Source organism: Opisthocomus hoazin, chromosome 18, assembly GCF_030867145.1.
Source record: "Opisthocomus hoazin isolate bOpiHoa1 chromosome 18, bOpiHoa1.hap1, whole genome shotgun sequence".
NCBI lineage: Eukaryota > Metazoa > Chordata > Aves > Opisthocomiformes > Opisthocomidae > Opisthocomus > Opisthocomus hoazin.
The window spans coordinates 7810765-7826379 of NC_134431.1; the positions used below are offsets into that span (position 1 = coordinate 7810765).

At 60.4% G+C, this 15615-nt stretch overlaps 1 protein-coding gene across 5 annotated transcripts in view; it reads left to right on the forward strand.

Annotated features, from left to right (window-relative positions):
• Nucleotides 1-4168: 4168 nt before the first annotated feature.
• PLCG1 (phospholipase C gamma 1) overlaps nt 4169-15615 on the forward strand; it is a 48618-nt gene continuing 37171 nt past the window's right edge. For all 5 annotated transcript variants that reach the window (XM_075438674.1, XM_075438676.1, XM_075438677.1 and 2 more), the window contains exon 1: nt 4169-4428. In XM_075438674.1, the coding sequence (XP_075294789.1) occupies nt 4227-4428 (202 nt within the window). In that variant the 5' untranslated portion in view covers nt 4169-4226. The remainder of the gene's footprint in view (nt 4429-15615) is intronic.

The following is a 15615-nucleotide window of genomic DNA, read 5'->3' on the forward strand; positions in this document are numbered from 1 at the left end:
GTCCTGGGAAAACCCCTGCCCAGCACAGCGAGGAGCAGCGGGGTGCGGTGAGACCTCAGCTGGGAGGAGGATGGAGTGAGAGCAGCACCCGCTCCTTCCCCTCCCGCCTGGGCAAGGGACATGGGCCGCGAGGCTGATGGACGCATCCATCTCCGTGGCGCTGGAGACCAGCCCAGGGCCCGGCGTCCTTGGGGAGCCTGGAGCAGAGACGGGCCCTGGCTCCTCCGTGAGCACCTCCCAGGCACCCCGATGCCAGGGCAGCGCTTGCCAGGCTCCCAGAGCCCGCGAGGGTGGCTGTGGGGTCGAGCTCAGCCGGGCAGCCGGCCCCGAGCGGGGCTCCCTGCTCCCCACCGCCCGCCGCGATACCTCCAGGCACTTTGTTGTGGCTGCAAAAAGCCGGCGTTGGGCAGGAGTTACCGCTTGCTCTCCGGGGCCTTTCCGAGGTGCAGCGGAGAAAACGCCAGCAGAGAGGGAAAGGGGTGTGTTGTGCTCCCAGCCTGCCCCTGCCTCGAACAACGCAGCCCGTAAAAACACCCTTTCTATTTGTACAGCTCTCCCTCCCCGCGTTCAGACCTGGGTGAATTAAATCCCCGTACCCGCGGATTCCCATACCCGGTGCAAACCCAGCCCTGAAAGGGCCCTGGGCTCCCTCCGAGCGCCGGGGAGCAGCACGGGCGCTCCCCGATGGCTCTGTCCCGGGCAGGGAGCTGATTTAATCTGTATTTCTGCCTGTGGCACAGCAGTGACGGGACCACCCATCCCACACCTTAAAACAGAGAATTCCCAGATCCCGTCACAGATCTCACTGTGCAAACAGAGAAACGGCCACGAGACGCGCCGCATCCCGGTTCGCATCCCACCACTGCAGCGCCTGGTCCTCGCCTGCCCCAGTGCTACCAGTACGGCTTTCCTGCCCTGCGAGGGAAACTGAGGCAGCAGAGATGTGACCGGCGAGGGGGCAAAATTTAGGCTGAAACAGGATTTTGTGCATCATGAGCCCACGGGCAGGGCCCCATGGCCAAGGGGAGGCTGCAAAGCCCGCAGGATGTAGCCCCATCCCCCTTTGAAGTCTTACAGGATTCAAGGGTTGGAAATCGAAACCAGGTGGATTTAGGATATAAAGAAAGTGCGTGCTCCCCTGGGAACATCAGGGAGCGGGGACAGGGAACCCGGAGCTGCAGCAGGTGTCCCATCCGGTGCCGCTTTGTAATCCAGAGGGATCTTACAGTGCCTGGAAGGGGTGGGAGGGTGTCAGGGGCAGTCAGCCCTGCCTGCGGGCACGGCTTCGCCCCAGCTCCGCGGGCAGCTCTGCTTTCTATCCCCGGCAAAACCCGCCTTGTGCTGCTCCTGGTGCGGGAGGTAGCTCAGCACCTTGTTCCCTGCGGATTTCCCAGAGCCTGCTCGTTGCAGGGCTGGGGGAAGCTCTTCCGCTACGGTGATTTTCTCAGCCCATGGGCTGGTTTCTCATTCACCCACCCCAGGCAGTGCAGAACAGATGGGAACGAAGAAATAACCCGGAGCGGTGCATCTCTCCCGGGAACTGCAAGATGCCAGGTACTGCTGGCTTGGATGAGGTTTGGGCACCTCCTCTCAACACAGAGTTCCCGGGTGGGAGAGGGATGTGTCCGTGCCCAGATGCTGGCGTCGGGGGGGTGCGGGGCTGCAGGGACCCCCTGATATCTTGGATTTTGGTCCCCAGCCCTTGTGCGAGGCCGGAGGCTGTCCTCAAGCTGGAGGTCACCTGGCCGTTAGCCGGCTGCCGGTTCCTGGGCGGAGGATGCGGCTGCTCCGTGAAGCCCGCGGGATACAGTGGGACGGGGGCCCTGCAGGGGCTGGGGCCAGCGCAGAGGGGAGCACCCCGTCTCCCAGGGGCAGGATAACAGGAATAGGATGGAAGTTTCTGCTGCCCCGTGGGGCCGGGGGTGATTGCCCGCAGCCGGGCTGGTACAGGAGCCGGGACCACCGAGCGCGGCTGGCAGGCGGAAGTGGTTTTTTGTGCTGTCAAATTAAGCTCTGAAATTCCTTGGCGTGCAGCACCACGGACACGGAGAGTTAATGCAAGGCTAAAACATGATCCATCAAACTCGGAGAAGAAAAAACATCTATTGCAGCCACCTCATCGCAAACCACGGCCTCCCCGCGCCGGCCACCCAGGGCTCCGGGGCTGGGCACGCGCCGTGCCGGGCGCTCTCCGTCAGCGCGAGCAGGAGGTGTTTGCGAGCCAGGGAGTTGCCTTTCTTGCTTCTTCGATGGCCACACTCCTTTCTCAGGTTTTGCCCTCCAAAACAAGGGTGTGCCCATAATGCTCAACTATTTTAAGACCACTGGGAGCCGGCTGCTTCCTGCCGGTCCCGAGCGCGGCCGTTACACGAGCAAGGAGCCACTTCCCCGGGGGAGCGGGGCAGAGGGTCCCGCACCGAAGGCTCACCCGGCCACCTCGGGGCTCCGGCCAGCAGCGTCCCGGCACCGCTGCCCAAGCTGAGCAGGTCCCCAGCGCCCTGTCACCCATCGCAGTGCCATCATGTGCCCGTCGTTTTTATAATGTCAGGCTTAGGTTCATAGCCCAGCACATTTGTCCTTGCCTGGCTTTTTAACACCCAGACACCGGGTAGGACCCTAAACAGCCACGACCGCCGCAGGGCTGCTCGTGTGCGTGGACGTGGCGGTGCACGTCGCTTTGGAGGCGGGCAGAGCCGTGGGACAGCGGGAGCTGCTCGCGTTCGGGGTGCACCCGGCGGTGGGCACCTCACGGAGCAAGCGGTGCCCCTTCCAGACCCACCCACGAGCTGGCGGGGGAGCGAAGCGCTGCTCGGCCGCGTGCTGCCTTGCCACAGGCCTGCGAACACACGTGTGCACGTACGTCTGTGTATATATTGTAGCCATAGGCGCATATACATATAGCTATGCGTTGATATATAGGTGTACGCACCCTCCAACCTCTCCCATTCACCGCTCTCCTGCCGCGGGGCCGTGCTCGCCCTCGGGAGCTGCCTCGCCTGCTGGGGTGGGCATCGCACCCGCCGCCGCACCTTGCTGTTTGCACTGGACCAGGGACAGCGTCCCCAGCCCGGGGCAGCCCGGGCACCCAGCCCACCCTGGGGTGCCCTGATGGGGAGGAGGGCACAGGGGAGGAAGGCCAGCAGCGCAGAAGGGGAAATCACAGGCTTTAACCCCACGAATGAAGCAAACCACCCTGAAAGGCTTTCTGATTCAACCAGTTATCCCCTTGCTAACCCTGCTTTTGTGTGGTCTCCCGTGGGGCTGGAGAGCCTCCCGCCACCCCCGGCTCCCTACATGTCCCTTGGGGATGGGATGCCACAGGCCACCCTGCAGACCCCATCCCGCTTTCCCCACCGGCACGGGTCAGGCTTTGATTTACACGGTGGAAGCTGCCCCAGCTGCAGGCCCAGCCCTGGTGAGAGCCACGCTGGGGTACCCGCTGCAGCCGGGCGGAGGGGACCGTCCCCGGGAAAATGGATGGACAGGGACTTCTCACAAGGGTGTGTAGTGATAGGACAAGGGGGAACGGCTCTACACTAAAAGAGGGCAGATTTAGATTAGATATTAGGAAGAAATTCTTCACCATGAGGGTGGTGAGGCCCTGGCCCAGGCTGCCCAGAGAAGCTGTGGCTGCCCCCTCCCTGGCAGTGTTCAAGGCCGGGTTGGATGGAGCTCTGAGCACCCTGGGCTGGTGGAAGATGTCCCTGCTCATGACAGGGGGATTGGAACCAGATGAGCTTTAAGGTCCCTTCCAACCCCTTACCATTCCGTGATTCTGTAAAAGCCACCCTGCGGGGCCTGTCCCAGCGCGGGGGGCTGGGGATGCCCCCGGGAGGGGGGAGCAGCCCCCCGGGGCAGCCCGGCATCTCGCCCGCACCCCCGCACCCCCGCCTGTGCCCGCTCGACCCCCCCCGGTGGACGCGAGGGGCGGGGGGACAGCGGCGGGAGGCTGGGGAGGGGGGGTTCCGTGGGATACGGCGCTGGGGGACGCGGGGACCCCACGCGTGCTGCGGGTGACGTGGCACCGGGACCCCCCCCCCGACCCTCCCGACCACCCAGGCGGGGCCGAGCCGGGCGCAGCGCCGTGCTCCGCCCCGCTCCCTTCCCTTCCTCTCCCTCCTCCTTCCTCGCTCCTCCTCCTCCTCCTCCTCCCCCCCATCCCCGGCCGGCGGCGGAGGGCGGCCCCGGGCTCCGGGCGCTCCCGCTCCCCTTTGTTCGCGGCGCTGATGGCGGCCGGGCCGGGCGGCGGGCCCGGGGCTCCCAGCGAGGCGGAGGCGGCTCAGCTGTGCCGCAGCCTGGAGGTGGGCACCGTCATGACCCTCTTCTATTCCAAAAAGTCGCAGAGGCCCGAAAGGAAAACTTTCCAGGTGAAGCTGGAGACGCGGCAGGTCACCTGGAGCCGCGGGTCCGAGAAGGTGGAGGGAGCCGGTGAGTGCGGGGGGGGGGGGCGGCCGGGAGACCCGGGGAGGAGGAGGAGGAGGAGGAGGAGGAGGAGGAGGAGGAGGAGGAGGAGGGCTCCGGCTGGGGCTGCCCCGCACCCACGGCCCCGAGGGACCCCGAGCCCTCCCGGGGAGCCGCCGTTCGCCGGCTCGGTGCGGGGGAGAGGGGGGACACGCACCCACCCAGCACCTACCCCAGGCTCCGTGTGCCCGCCGTCTCCCCGCGCAGCTCGGCTGGCGGTGGGGGGGTGGGGAGGGGGGGGGTCCCCGGTGTCCGGGAACCGGCAAGCCGCAGGGGATGCGCGGGCCGGCACCGCCATGGCCGACCCCCCCCCCCCCCATCCGACCTGGGGCATCGCTCTTGGGCGCCGGGCTTCCCCCCGGGGTCCCGGGGGGAGCCGGTGCCTTTCCCCGGGGGGAGCCGGTGCCTTTCCCCGGGGGGAGCCTTTGGCTCCCGGCGCCTGGAAGCCGTAGGGAGAGGCGGGATGGTTTGAGCCCCGTCGGGGCCGCGTCTCGACGCAACGGATGAGATGAAACGGGAAAAAGCAGAAAAACCAACCCCAAAGGCTGCCCTGCAGCTCCGTGCTCTTCCGTCTGCCCCCTGCGCGTCTGCCCCGGGCTCCCGCACGCCCCGGGCTCCCGCAGCCCCAGGTAGCGTCGCTGCCGTGGGTTTCCCGGGCGGGGGAGACGATGCGAAGCCCCGCAGACGGGTGGGAAGGGGGAGAGGGGAGGGAGGCCCCGCACTGGGAAACTTTGAACCTCGGCGTGTGTTTCCTAGGTTACTGCTGTTTCTCTTAAATTACCTTTCCCGCCCCCCCAGCGCCGGGACAGCGGCTCCGTTCGGTGCCGGGGGCGAGGAAGAGGGGAGGGATGAAGGCGATGCGACCTAAGGCCTTCCCCGCGCCGAGGGGTGCGAAGGGGCGAGCGAGGCCATGGAGGGGTGGTCGTCCCGCCCGGCGAGTGCTGCTGGCCCGGGGTGGAAAGGCTGGGTGCTGTTAGTGTTGCTGGGGGGCTCGGGTGAAGGAAGGAGGTGGAGGCGATGGGCACGGCTCTGCGGCAGGACCCCAAAATGCTGCTGCGTCCAGTCTGGGGCTTTGGTTTGCCTTAAGACCCTCAGGGTCCTCTAGCTTTTGCCCAGCGGCATCTCCAGGCAGATCTGGAAGGAGCCTCGGGCTCTGTTAGCACCACCGGGACGGGAAGCTCCCCCGCTCATTTCCAGGGTGGTCTGTAGGAGCTTTGAGGCGGTGGGAGAGGGAGGAGAGCACAGCACGCCATTGGCCCTGGGTTCGAGTTGTTCTCCAAGCAAGGCCAGGCCCCCGTTGCTTTGCTGGCGAGGCACTGGTTTCTGGCAGTGTCTGCAGACCGCGGGGGTCCATGGCCCGTGGGGGGACGGAGCTCCCACCAACGTCTACACAGGTGGTTGTTCCTGTGGGCAGACCTAAGCGCGTGGTGCAGTCCTGGTAAGGCTGGGACCTTAACGTCGGGGAAATGTACAGAATAATTTGAAGTTCTGTACCAAAACTGTGGTGGTAACGATGACGATAATGTCATGGCTGCGAGGATTCCCTGTGCTCACCGACAGCCAAGAGCGGATCAGCAAAGGCAGAGAGCGTGTCATAGAGTCATTTAGGTTGGAAAAGACCCTGAAGATCAGTCCCAGGAACTGAGATGATCAACTAGAAAAAACAAAACCAAATCTACAGGTTTCTAGTGAAAGAAAAACAAGAGCTGGTGAACACGGGGCAGCCAGTCTCCTCGCATCTCCTTACACGTCGCAGAGGAGAATTGCTCGGGGGCTCTGCTGTGCCACAGCTGGTGGCCGTGGGCCCTGGGCTCCCCGCCGCGTTCCTGCAAAGCGCACGGTGTCCCCGCGGTGCGTGCGGCCCTCCCGAGAGGCGAGGTGGGCCGTGCTGGAGGGAGAGGACATGAGCCTGAAGAGCTGCTGTTTCTTCAGCCCCATCTCTCTGGTGCAGGATACTCTCCCCATGGCCTCCCCTCTGCACCCGAGCACCTCGCCCTGTCCTCAGTCCCCTCCCTGGGGTCAGCCAGCCCCCCGCGCAGCACCCCTCCTCTCGCCCCTCTTCCTTCGCCGCGCGGAGAAGCAGAGCTTTGCTTGAACGCTTCCTGGACAGAAGTGTGGGAGCTCCAGGTGGAAATATCGGCTTGTGTACACAGGCAGTGGCTGTGTATCTAGACAGGCGAGGCCAAGCCGCGCGATGGATGGCCAGCAATACCAGGTTGTTGGCCAGCTTCCCTATTTTTATCTGGATGTGCTTGCTGGGTGGAAAAGGACGCCTGGGAAAACCGAGGTGTGTGACAGCTCCACTTCGCGTGGCAGGTACACGGATGTGTTCTCCCCCTGCCTCATCCCGCCCTTGAAGACCAGCCTTGACTAGCTCAGCGTTCACATGGCCGTGGTGGGAACCAGAGGGGGAAGTGATCTGGAGTCAAGTTAATCACCTGCAGTGCAGGGAAGTCCCAGCCATGAGCAATGACTGACCCAGTTCTCCCCATGGAGACAAGCCATGCTGATGTGGGGAGCAGGAGGCTGGGGCTGGCAGGACAATTGGGGTTTGCTTTTTGTGGCGGTACTGGTTTGGGTCTAACTTGCAATACGAGTGAGGCCATGAGCAGAGGAGAGCAGCCAGCTGTCAGGAGGTGAGGTGTTCCTTCACATGGAACAGCATCTCCACCGGACAGTGCCTGCGGGTCAAAGACTGCTGTGTTCGTGGGTTGGTAATGAATGCTCTTGTGTTTCTTGACATATGGAGACCAGAAGGGAGCTTCAGATCCCCCTGGACACAAATTAGTTGTCTAAGTAGGAACAATCCTGGGTTTTTACCCATTTCAGAACAGGGGAGTATCCATGGTATATCACATGTTGAGGTTTCGGACTCAGGGCATGTCTGTGTAGATGGCCATGTCCTGAAGAGGTATTTGTCTCCATGAACACCTGAGCATGGAGGAGCTCTGCTCCTTTCTCTGCAGCTGATGGGCTTTGCAGAAACAAGATGCGTGTTTGCCCCGAGAAGGGGTGGGCAGTGCTGGGGGACCTGGCTCCGTTACTGACCCTGTTGGGAAGAGCACAGCTCCGGTGGCTGCAGCTCGGGAAGCCTCCTGCTGCGTGGTAGGCAGCGCACGAGGGGATGGAAGGTTGGCTGGCTCATCTCCAGGTGACCTCAGGCACGTGGGCTAAAGCTGTGGCGTCCCAGGGGGAGAGGGCCTCCAGGCACAGTCGTGGTCATCGTTCCTTGGCGTGGTGCCGCTTGTTTCAGAGCTTCGGCATCGCTGTGGGCAATGGCGTGGAGCTGCTGCTTCCCCAGGCTCTGCGGGCACTCGTCTGTCAGCGCTTCTCATCTCTTCTGAGCTCTGGGTGGTTGCAGCAGCCAGCCAGTTGTTTGCCTTCACCTCCATGAAAAGCTGTGTTTGGTGGTGCTTGGCTTCGTGGTGCCTGCTGACCTGGAGCTTACAGGGGAGCAGAGCCTGAGCAGGCTTCAGGCCACCCCACCGCTGGAGAGCGGCGTGCCCGGAGGAAGGTCCAGGGAAACCCCTGTCCTCCGTGCCTTGGTGCCTCGCTGGTGCTACGCTGTCAGTCTGACAGCTGCTCCCTGACCACACGGGTGCGTGGCTCCCAGCTCTGCTGGCCATGCCGCTTGTGCCAGGAGGTGATGGGACATCTTTTATTTCAAGTTACTGAAGCGAGCAGGGTCTGAGCTCGTGTCTTTTGGCACGTGAGGACAAAGCACTTGGTGTTGAACAGCATCTCTTAACAGTGGCGAGGTTGGACCGGAGGGGTGCTGACCGGGGAGTAGCTTCTCTTCGGTGGGGTGGGTGGCATCACCACACACGCTACAGATGTGCAGGCCAGCAGCCAGCCTCGCTGGCCACCACCAAACCGCCCAGCCTTGCCTTCCTCCTGCCGTGGGGTGTTGGGGGGTGCTGGGGTTATGGTGCCGGGCGAGGGGGGGCCCTGGCTGGTGTGACAGCCCTCTTCTTCGTCCCCTGTCTTTGTGACTCTTGTGTAGCGCTTTGTGAGCGTTGCATGAAGAGTGACCTTGTGCGTTCATGGTCAGCGTGCGTCCCCGCCGTGAGCAGCGCTGACTCAGCAGCAGGCAGAGCAGGGGCTCCAGCCAGCTGGGCTCCCAGATGAAGAACCTCTTCTGTTGGAGAGGACCCACCTCCTGCTCTTCGTTAAGCTCGTTAGCTCATGCCAGGGCACCCTGGCTCTTGGTGAGCGGAATCAGCTGAGGGACGGGGAGGAGGGGGCAAACTTGTCTGTGCGGGAAGCCTTTCGCTTTGGAAAGTGGTCACCTCCTTCTCCTGTGCTTTTTCAAAACTGAAACTCTGCGAAATGCAATTATGGTTTATGCAAAAAGCAAGGTCATTTTTTCCAATTAATATTTGTTTTTGTCCAAAAGGTTTTCAGCCAGCTCTAATTACCAGCGCATTGCTTTCCTGCTAATCAGCTCTGCAGAAGGCCTGGCTGTTGCGATGGGAAGAGCTTTAAGAATTCTCTGTTCTTTTTGCTGGTCACCCGGCACGGAGGAGAGCTGATCCCTCGAGTCAGTTGTCTGTTAGGCATATATTTTTTTTAAACTTCCTGTGTTACCTAATTCTTTTTTTTAATATAAAAGGGTCTTGCATTCATAACTGCACATGCTGGGGGGTTATAGGCCAGCTGCTAATTGATCTGTTTGCCTTGAAACACGTCAGAAAATTCAGAGTTTGCTCAGAGAGTGAGCTGAAAATTTGGAGCAGATGTTTGTTTTATAGGGGAGAAAGGGGGGGGGGGGGAATAAAAACCCCACCTCGCAAAAGCCCTGGTTGCATTCTTGCTTTCAGTGAAATGAGCTCAGTCCCGTGGAAGCGGAGAAAACCCATCGCCTGTGTAAAAGAGAAGGCAGGAACTGTAAAATATTAATACGAAGTGACTCAAAGGTGGCTCGTACTCACCTCATCCTTTCCAGCTACCTGCCTCCTTTGGTAGTCCACCGAGGCACAGCTTTTACTTGTTTTAATTTTATTTTTTTGAGGCCGTCTGCCTAAGCTGAGGGGCTTGGAGCTCTGGAGAGGCGAGCAGAGCAGGAGTGGCTTTCAAGGATGAGCAGCCTTCAGGGTCGGATCCTCTTGGGGTGCGGGTTGGCAGCTCCACCATGGGCCCCCCAGCCGCAGGGTGCAGCCCCTCGCAGCGGGCAGGGGAGGGGGGCTCGAGGTGCCTTGAGCAGGGGCTGCAGAGGTTGCTGGTGGGGGAAGGAGAGAGCACGACTTGTGACCGCTGTAATGGTTAAAGATTCCCCTGCTGAAGCTCTGCCGTGGGAGTTTGTCGAGTGAAGGGTTTTTTTGTGTCGTTACCAGTCCCCTTCCTGCTTACTAGGAGATTTGTGTTAAACTGGGGAAAGCAAACGAGCTCTCCTCTGCCTCCAGCTCCGAACTGAAACGGCCTCTTTCCCTCGCTTTACACCGCCGTGTAACCTCCTTTCTCTTCAGTAGTGTCTGCCAGGACAAACAGGCTAGAAGACCCCTACTCACGCAGCAGTCGACACATCACAAATTACCTCCTCCCTCGGCATCTCAGAAGCTTCTCCGCAGCCCGGAGAGCAGCTAGAGGTCAGCGGGCCGGGAGACCTGTGCCACCCGCGCCCGCCTTGGCCGGTCCCTGCGTTTGCCAGTCAGCCATGTGGAAGGTATCGGCCCACGGGTTTTAAGCTCGCTAATTAAAACGTGCTGGAGAGGTTTGGCGTAGTGTCGGGCTGATTACTTCTCCGCTACGCCGAGGGCCTGAGCGCTCTGGGTTTTTCGGGGCAGAAGCGCCGGGGCTTGGCTTTCTCCCTGCCTGCAGGCAGCCTGTGGGCTGCACACCACGTGTGGGTCTGCGTGAGCTGGGGCTGAGATCTGGCCTCGCAGAGGAGCACCTCGCGTGCTCGGTGCCGTCGCCTCCCGTCTCCGAGGCCACTTTTGTCGGGGGGTTTCGTGCAGGGCTGCTAACGTGCCCCGTCGCCGAGCTGAGCCAGCGGTTGCCCAGCCCAGTCTGTGATCGTTTTACTGCTCTTTGTTTTCGCTCCGTTCCCTGCGCCGTGGGGGCAGCCGTTCTTATCGCTGAAGCGTTTGCTCGGCTCTGTTATCTCATCGCGGTGGTGTGCGCTGCGAACATCCCGAAGACGCGCCGGCTGTTAGCCATGGCCATCGCCTGGCCCTGAGCGAGCAGACCTGTGACCTTCTGCATATCTCGCAGATTGCAGATGGAGGAGGAAAGGCTTGCCTGCGGTCTCAGCAAGAGTCTGGGGGGGAATTGGTGCTAAAGTCCCCGTCCCTGAGCCGTGCTGAGGTCCCCGTCCCTAAGCGTTACCCGTGGCAGAGCAGGCTTGACCACCGACTTGGCCCAGGGGTGCAGCCTTCGTTTAGTTTTTGTGGTCCTGGGAACTCAGGGACTGCTCTTTGGCTGGGACCTTCCCCTTCAGAGAGCGCGGGGACCGTTGTGTCCCCTGGGAAGTGACCCAGGTGACACTGCTGCACCGTGATGGGCAGTCTGGCCAGGAGGTAAATCTTGCCAACGCTTGGGATGGAGCAGGAGCTCCGGGAGTACAAGCGCACAGTTGAGACTGCTTCACAGTCTGGGCCACATCACACAAGCTTCTGCTTGTGTCCTGCCCTGAGCAGCTGCTCAGCCCGTGGATGGTACCTTGTGAAGCTGCTGGAAGTGGGGCACGTTGGATTGTGCGCCCACGTCCTCTGTCTCTGCCGGAGCGGGATCCTGCTGGGATCGGTGCTGCAAACTGTTTGTGCCGAGCGTCTCACCCCGGCCATGAAACTGGCTGGCAGGAGCTGTGAGGCTGCTTCCAGATCAGCCCACCGTCGAGCATGGGGATTCCAGTCCTGCAGGGCTGTAGAAACGCAGCGGGACCGCGCCGTCGGTGGGCCGTAGTTCGTTAGCTGAAGGGGCCAACAGCGACAGCCTCTGCGCAATGGCAGGTCAGCGAAAAGCGGGGCGGCTGGTCTGGGCTCAGAGGTGCGTGGCGGGGCTTCTCGGAGCCGGGTGGCCTGGCTGGGGCTGCAGCCAGCCCCTTGTGCTGCGTCCCCGTTCCTCAGCTGTCGCAGGCTCGGTAGGACCCGCTGTAAAGCACACGACGAAGGAGGGTGCGGGGAGTGCAGGAAGAGCTTGCAGCGTGTGGCGAGGAGGTGTGGGGCTTCGAGCACAAAAACCTCATGCGGCTCCAAGTTTAAACCATCAGCTGAACCTTGTTATACAGTAAAAGGAAATGTCTGAAGTTGGTGGAGAAGTTGGGCTTTTTTCTTCTGTAGCGTGCTCTGAGGTTTAAGGGCAGTAGAAATCAGAAATCAGTGGGGCTTAAACTTTGAAGTCCTTACGATGCTTTTGAAAAGTTACCCCCACAGCCTCCCTGCTTCCCCTTGGCCAAAGGAGCTTGGAGAGCGGACGGTGGAAGATGATGCCGGAATAGAGCAACTGGAATGATACCTACCTAGACAAGGAGAAAAGAAGTAAGGTTTGTGTGTTCAACAGATACCTGCAGCTGTGTGGAGAAAATGATTCGGTATCTGACAGCCAGGGATGCTCACGGAAACCTGAGACCGTCCCAGCCAACGCGTACCTGTGAGTCTGGGCGGCTCGCTTCGTCACCGTGTTTGCTGCTGCTGGCTCTTTCCTGCCGGTATCGCGTACGAGATCGGTTGAATATCTAGCACATCCTCCGCGCAGTGACTGTATCCTGCCGCGCACGGGGCGGGGGGCGGGTGAGCTCATGGCTTTTCCTCCTCATCTGTTCCGCCGAGCACGGTGTCTGCGGGAGGTGTTGCATCAGGCGGCGGCGGGAGGGTGTCTCCCAGACCCGGGAGAGCCCTCGGGAGGGGGACACGGTGACAACAGCCGCTCCTGAAGGGACTCTGCAGTGCTGGAGAAACCTTTCCTTGGAAATGGTTTTAGTCTTTCAGTTTTGAGGATTTTTATGTTGCACAAAGAGCCATTTTACATGGAACAAGCTTTTTTGACATTGATTCAAATGAGAAACTTCCTCATTTCTGAGTATTTTCTGCCTTTCTAAAGATCTCCCAGCACTAGGAGCTGCAGACGGGGCTCTCTGCTTCTGCCCGACGGCTGTGCCGGGCTCATCCCTCCTGTCCCAGCTCTCCTTATCTCTGGGCACCTCGCTGCCTCTTAGTACATCCCCACCACGTATCAAACACCAGGATGTATCAGACAGCGGGAGAACACGTGATTATGCTCGTGTGGGGCACCCTGAGCACCCAAAGGCCAAGGGCTGACGTCTCTTGTAGAGGATGGCAGCTCGAAATCTGTAGCAGTCAGCAGAGCTTTACGAAGCTGTCAGCCCGTACCCCAAAAAGTGCCTGCAATTTTCAAACTGCTTTTCAGCTCCATCTCTGCTGCCTGTGTGGTCTGGTGGCTCCTCAGCCTGATTTGAGGCTGGGGGTCCTGGACTGAACCAGCTGGAGAGCCGTGGGAAAGCCTTCCAGAGTTGGGAACGGGCCTCTCCCTTGCTGTCTTCTGCAGCTCCTACCTTCTGTTTGCAAACACTTGTGGTTCTGAGGTTTTGGTCAGCCGTGCCTTCTCGTGCTGTTAATACAGTGCCCCGATGCTCGCCCGGCCACCCGCAGGCAGGCAAACCCACATCCTTCTTTTAAAATTGCCCCAGCAAACGTCGTGGTGCAGCGCGTAAGCTGCCGTGGAGGGGATGCTTTGCTGAGCTGCCTTGGTCTGCTGGCCTGGAGGGTGGCATGGCCAACAGCCGTGGCAGAAGGGGCAGCACCCTGCCTCATGGGTTGTTTCTTCTCCCCCACCCATTGCAAATGCTTTTTTTTTTTTTCCTTGGAATGTGACATTTTTTTTCCTGTCTTGACACACAAAATCATCACGCCCAGAGCTGTGCTCCCTCGTGTTTGCAGCTCGGCCTCTCTGCTCACCCCCAGCCTTTACCCGTACAAGGATGCGTGCAGGGCTGCTGCTCCTGCAGACGTGGTCGCTGCTGCCTTCCCGCCCTTGGCCCTTGGGGTAGTGACCCATGGGGTGAATTGTCCTCAGGGGCTGCCTTGGGTTGCCTTTTCCCTCTGGCTTCAAAACCCCTCACCCAGCAGCTGATGCACCGTAACTCTGCTCCGCTGCCGGGATGGCGGTGCCTGGAGGGATGGGCACGGGCGATGCCGCGGCTGCTCTGCTGCCTCCTGACACCGTGAGCTGCTCCAGCGCGGCCGTGTCCTGCTCTCCATCTCTGCTGGAGCTCCCCCGATCCATCCCGTGGTGTGCCTTGCTCCTCTCCTCCCGGGTGTGCGCTGCACTGGGCCCCATCCTGCTCTGCAGGAGCATCTATCTGCTCTGGGGCTGCACCGGCCAGGGTTGGAAATTGTTGTCACCGAGAGGGGACGTCAGGGAAGGCTGTCACAGCAGGCTGTGCCCGTGAGGATGCTGGGTAGAGCAGCTGCTTGAGAGTCTTTTTCCTGTTTACTTGCTCCCAGAAGTGCCGGGTGATGTGGTGGTTAAAGGACATCCCTCCTGCATGTGCCGATACATCCTTCATCCCTACTCCTCACCCTCGCCGGGGGTGTCTCTGCACGTGTGGTCCCCAGCCCGTCAGCCAGGTCCGATGGCAGGGGATCAGCCATGTCGGGAGCACGGGATGTCCAAGAGGACTTTAACCCCCTTGGCACCCTGCCCTGTAAATCTGCACCCCATAAATCTGCTTTCCAGCTGGCGGAGAGGGGCAGAGGGAGGAGCTGGCTCGGTTTGTTTGCTGAGCGCTCAGGTGCTGCCTGACGTGGTCCTCCTCGGTGCAAGCGAAGGGCCAGGCTCTCGTGCTCCTGGGCTGCGTCGGAGCAGAAGCAGGGAGCCTGCTGCCTCGTCTGCCCGAGCTGCCGTGCTCGGGTCCTGCTGCCAGCGCCTGTCACACAGGCATCACTCGTCTACCTCTGACTCCTCCAGCTGGGGTCCCAGGGTACTTTGGGTACCCCCCTCTCCTTCGAGCCTGCAGTTCTTGTCCTGCTAATTCTTGCCAGCTCACAGCCCTCGACTTCAGAGGACCAAAAAGCTGTCCTGAGTCCCAGAGCAGACCCCAAGCGGTGCCTGGGCTTGCCTGGCAGCAGGGAGTTGGTTCTGCTGGGACACAACTTGGCTCCACATCCCAGCAAAGCAGCAGAAATTGTTTTATCTTTTTTCTTTTTTTTTTCCTCTCTGGTGTCTCACATGTCATTTAATGCGTTGTGTCAGCCTGTTCTCAAGTCTTGCTGCTGGTTGGAGCATGGTTCCTGTAATCCCCAGCAGCTCAGACTCTGGGGCATGTTATGAAAAGGCCTGGAGATGAGGGCATGAAATTTTGGAGCATTGGCACATCAGGTTTGGTATGAACCATGGAGAAGGTCGGTGTGCAAGCAGGAGGAGGTCTCCAGTTCTGGTGACCAAATAAATCCTAGGTGAGGTCATTAAGAAAAAAACAAACCCAAGTGGTTGAGGAACCTGGTGTGAAGACCATCACCAAAAGCTCCTGCTTCTGCTACGTAAACTGAAGATAATGTCTCCTGCTAGGGCTGTGCATGGCTTAGGTAGGATCTGCTCAGTGCCTGGAGATCTCCAGTTGGGTGGTGCTGTAAGAGGAAGCCATTGACTGGTTGTCAACCATACTCTTGCCTTGGTGAGGGAGGGTGAAGCCAGCACCATCAGTGGTCTCATCATGGTTAGTGCAGATAGAGCAAAACTGGTGAAAAGGGAAGGGGAGATTCACTGTTTCCGGAAATTTTGAACCACTCTGGGACAAAGCAGGTTTGGTTTCACCAGCAGCCGCTCTGGTAGCTCTGCCGCTTTCTCTGGTTCATGGTATGGTGGGTGGAAGGGACTCTCATGGAGAGTCCAAGGGGGAGGAGGTGACTTGGGGAGCTCTAGGGGAGGGCTCACATCTGGAAATCACATCTGTGCTTTGGTGAGCACTCAGTCCTTGCCGTCTCGAAACAGCTTTTGAGCTGAGCATGGTGGGGAAGAGGTCAGGCTGTTGTGGTGACCTCAAATGGCTCAGCAGCAGAAGGGACCTTTGTCCTGTTCTTCTCATCCCAACTTTACCCTGACAGTGAAGAGCTCAAGCCCTGGTGGGGACAGGAACGAGCCATCTCCCTGCTGCCTGTTCAATGTCCTGGCCAGCAGTTGTCTTTGCTGTTAAATCGC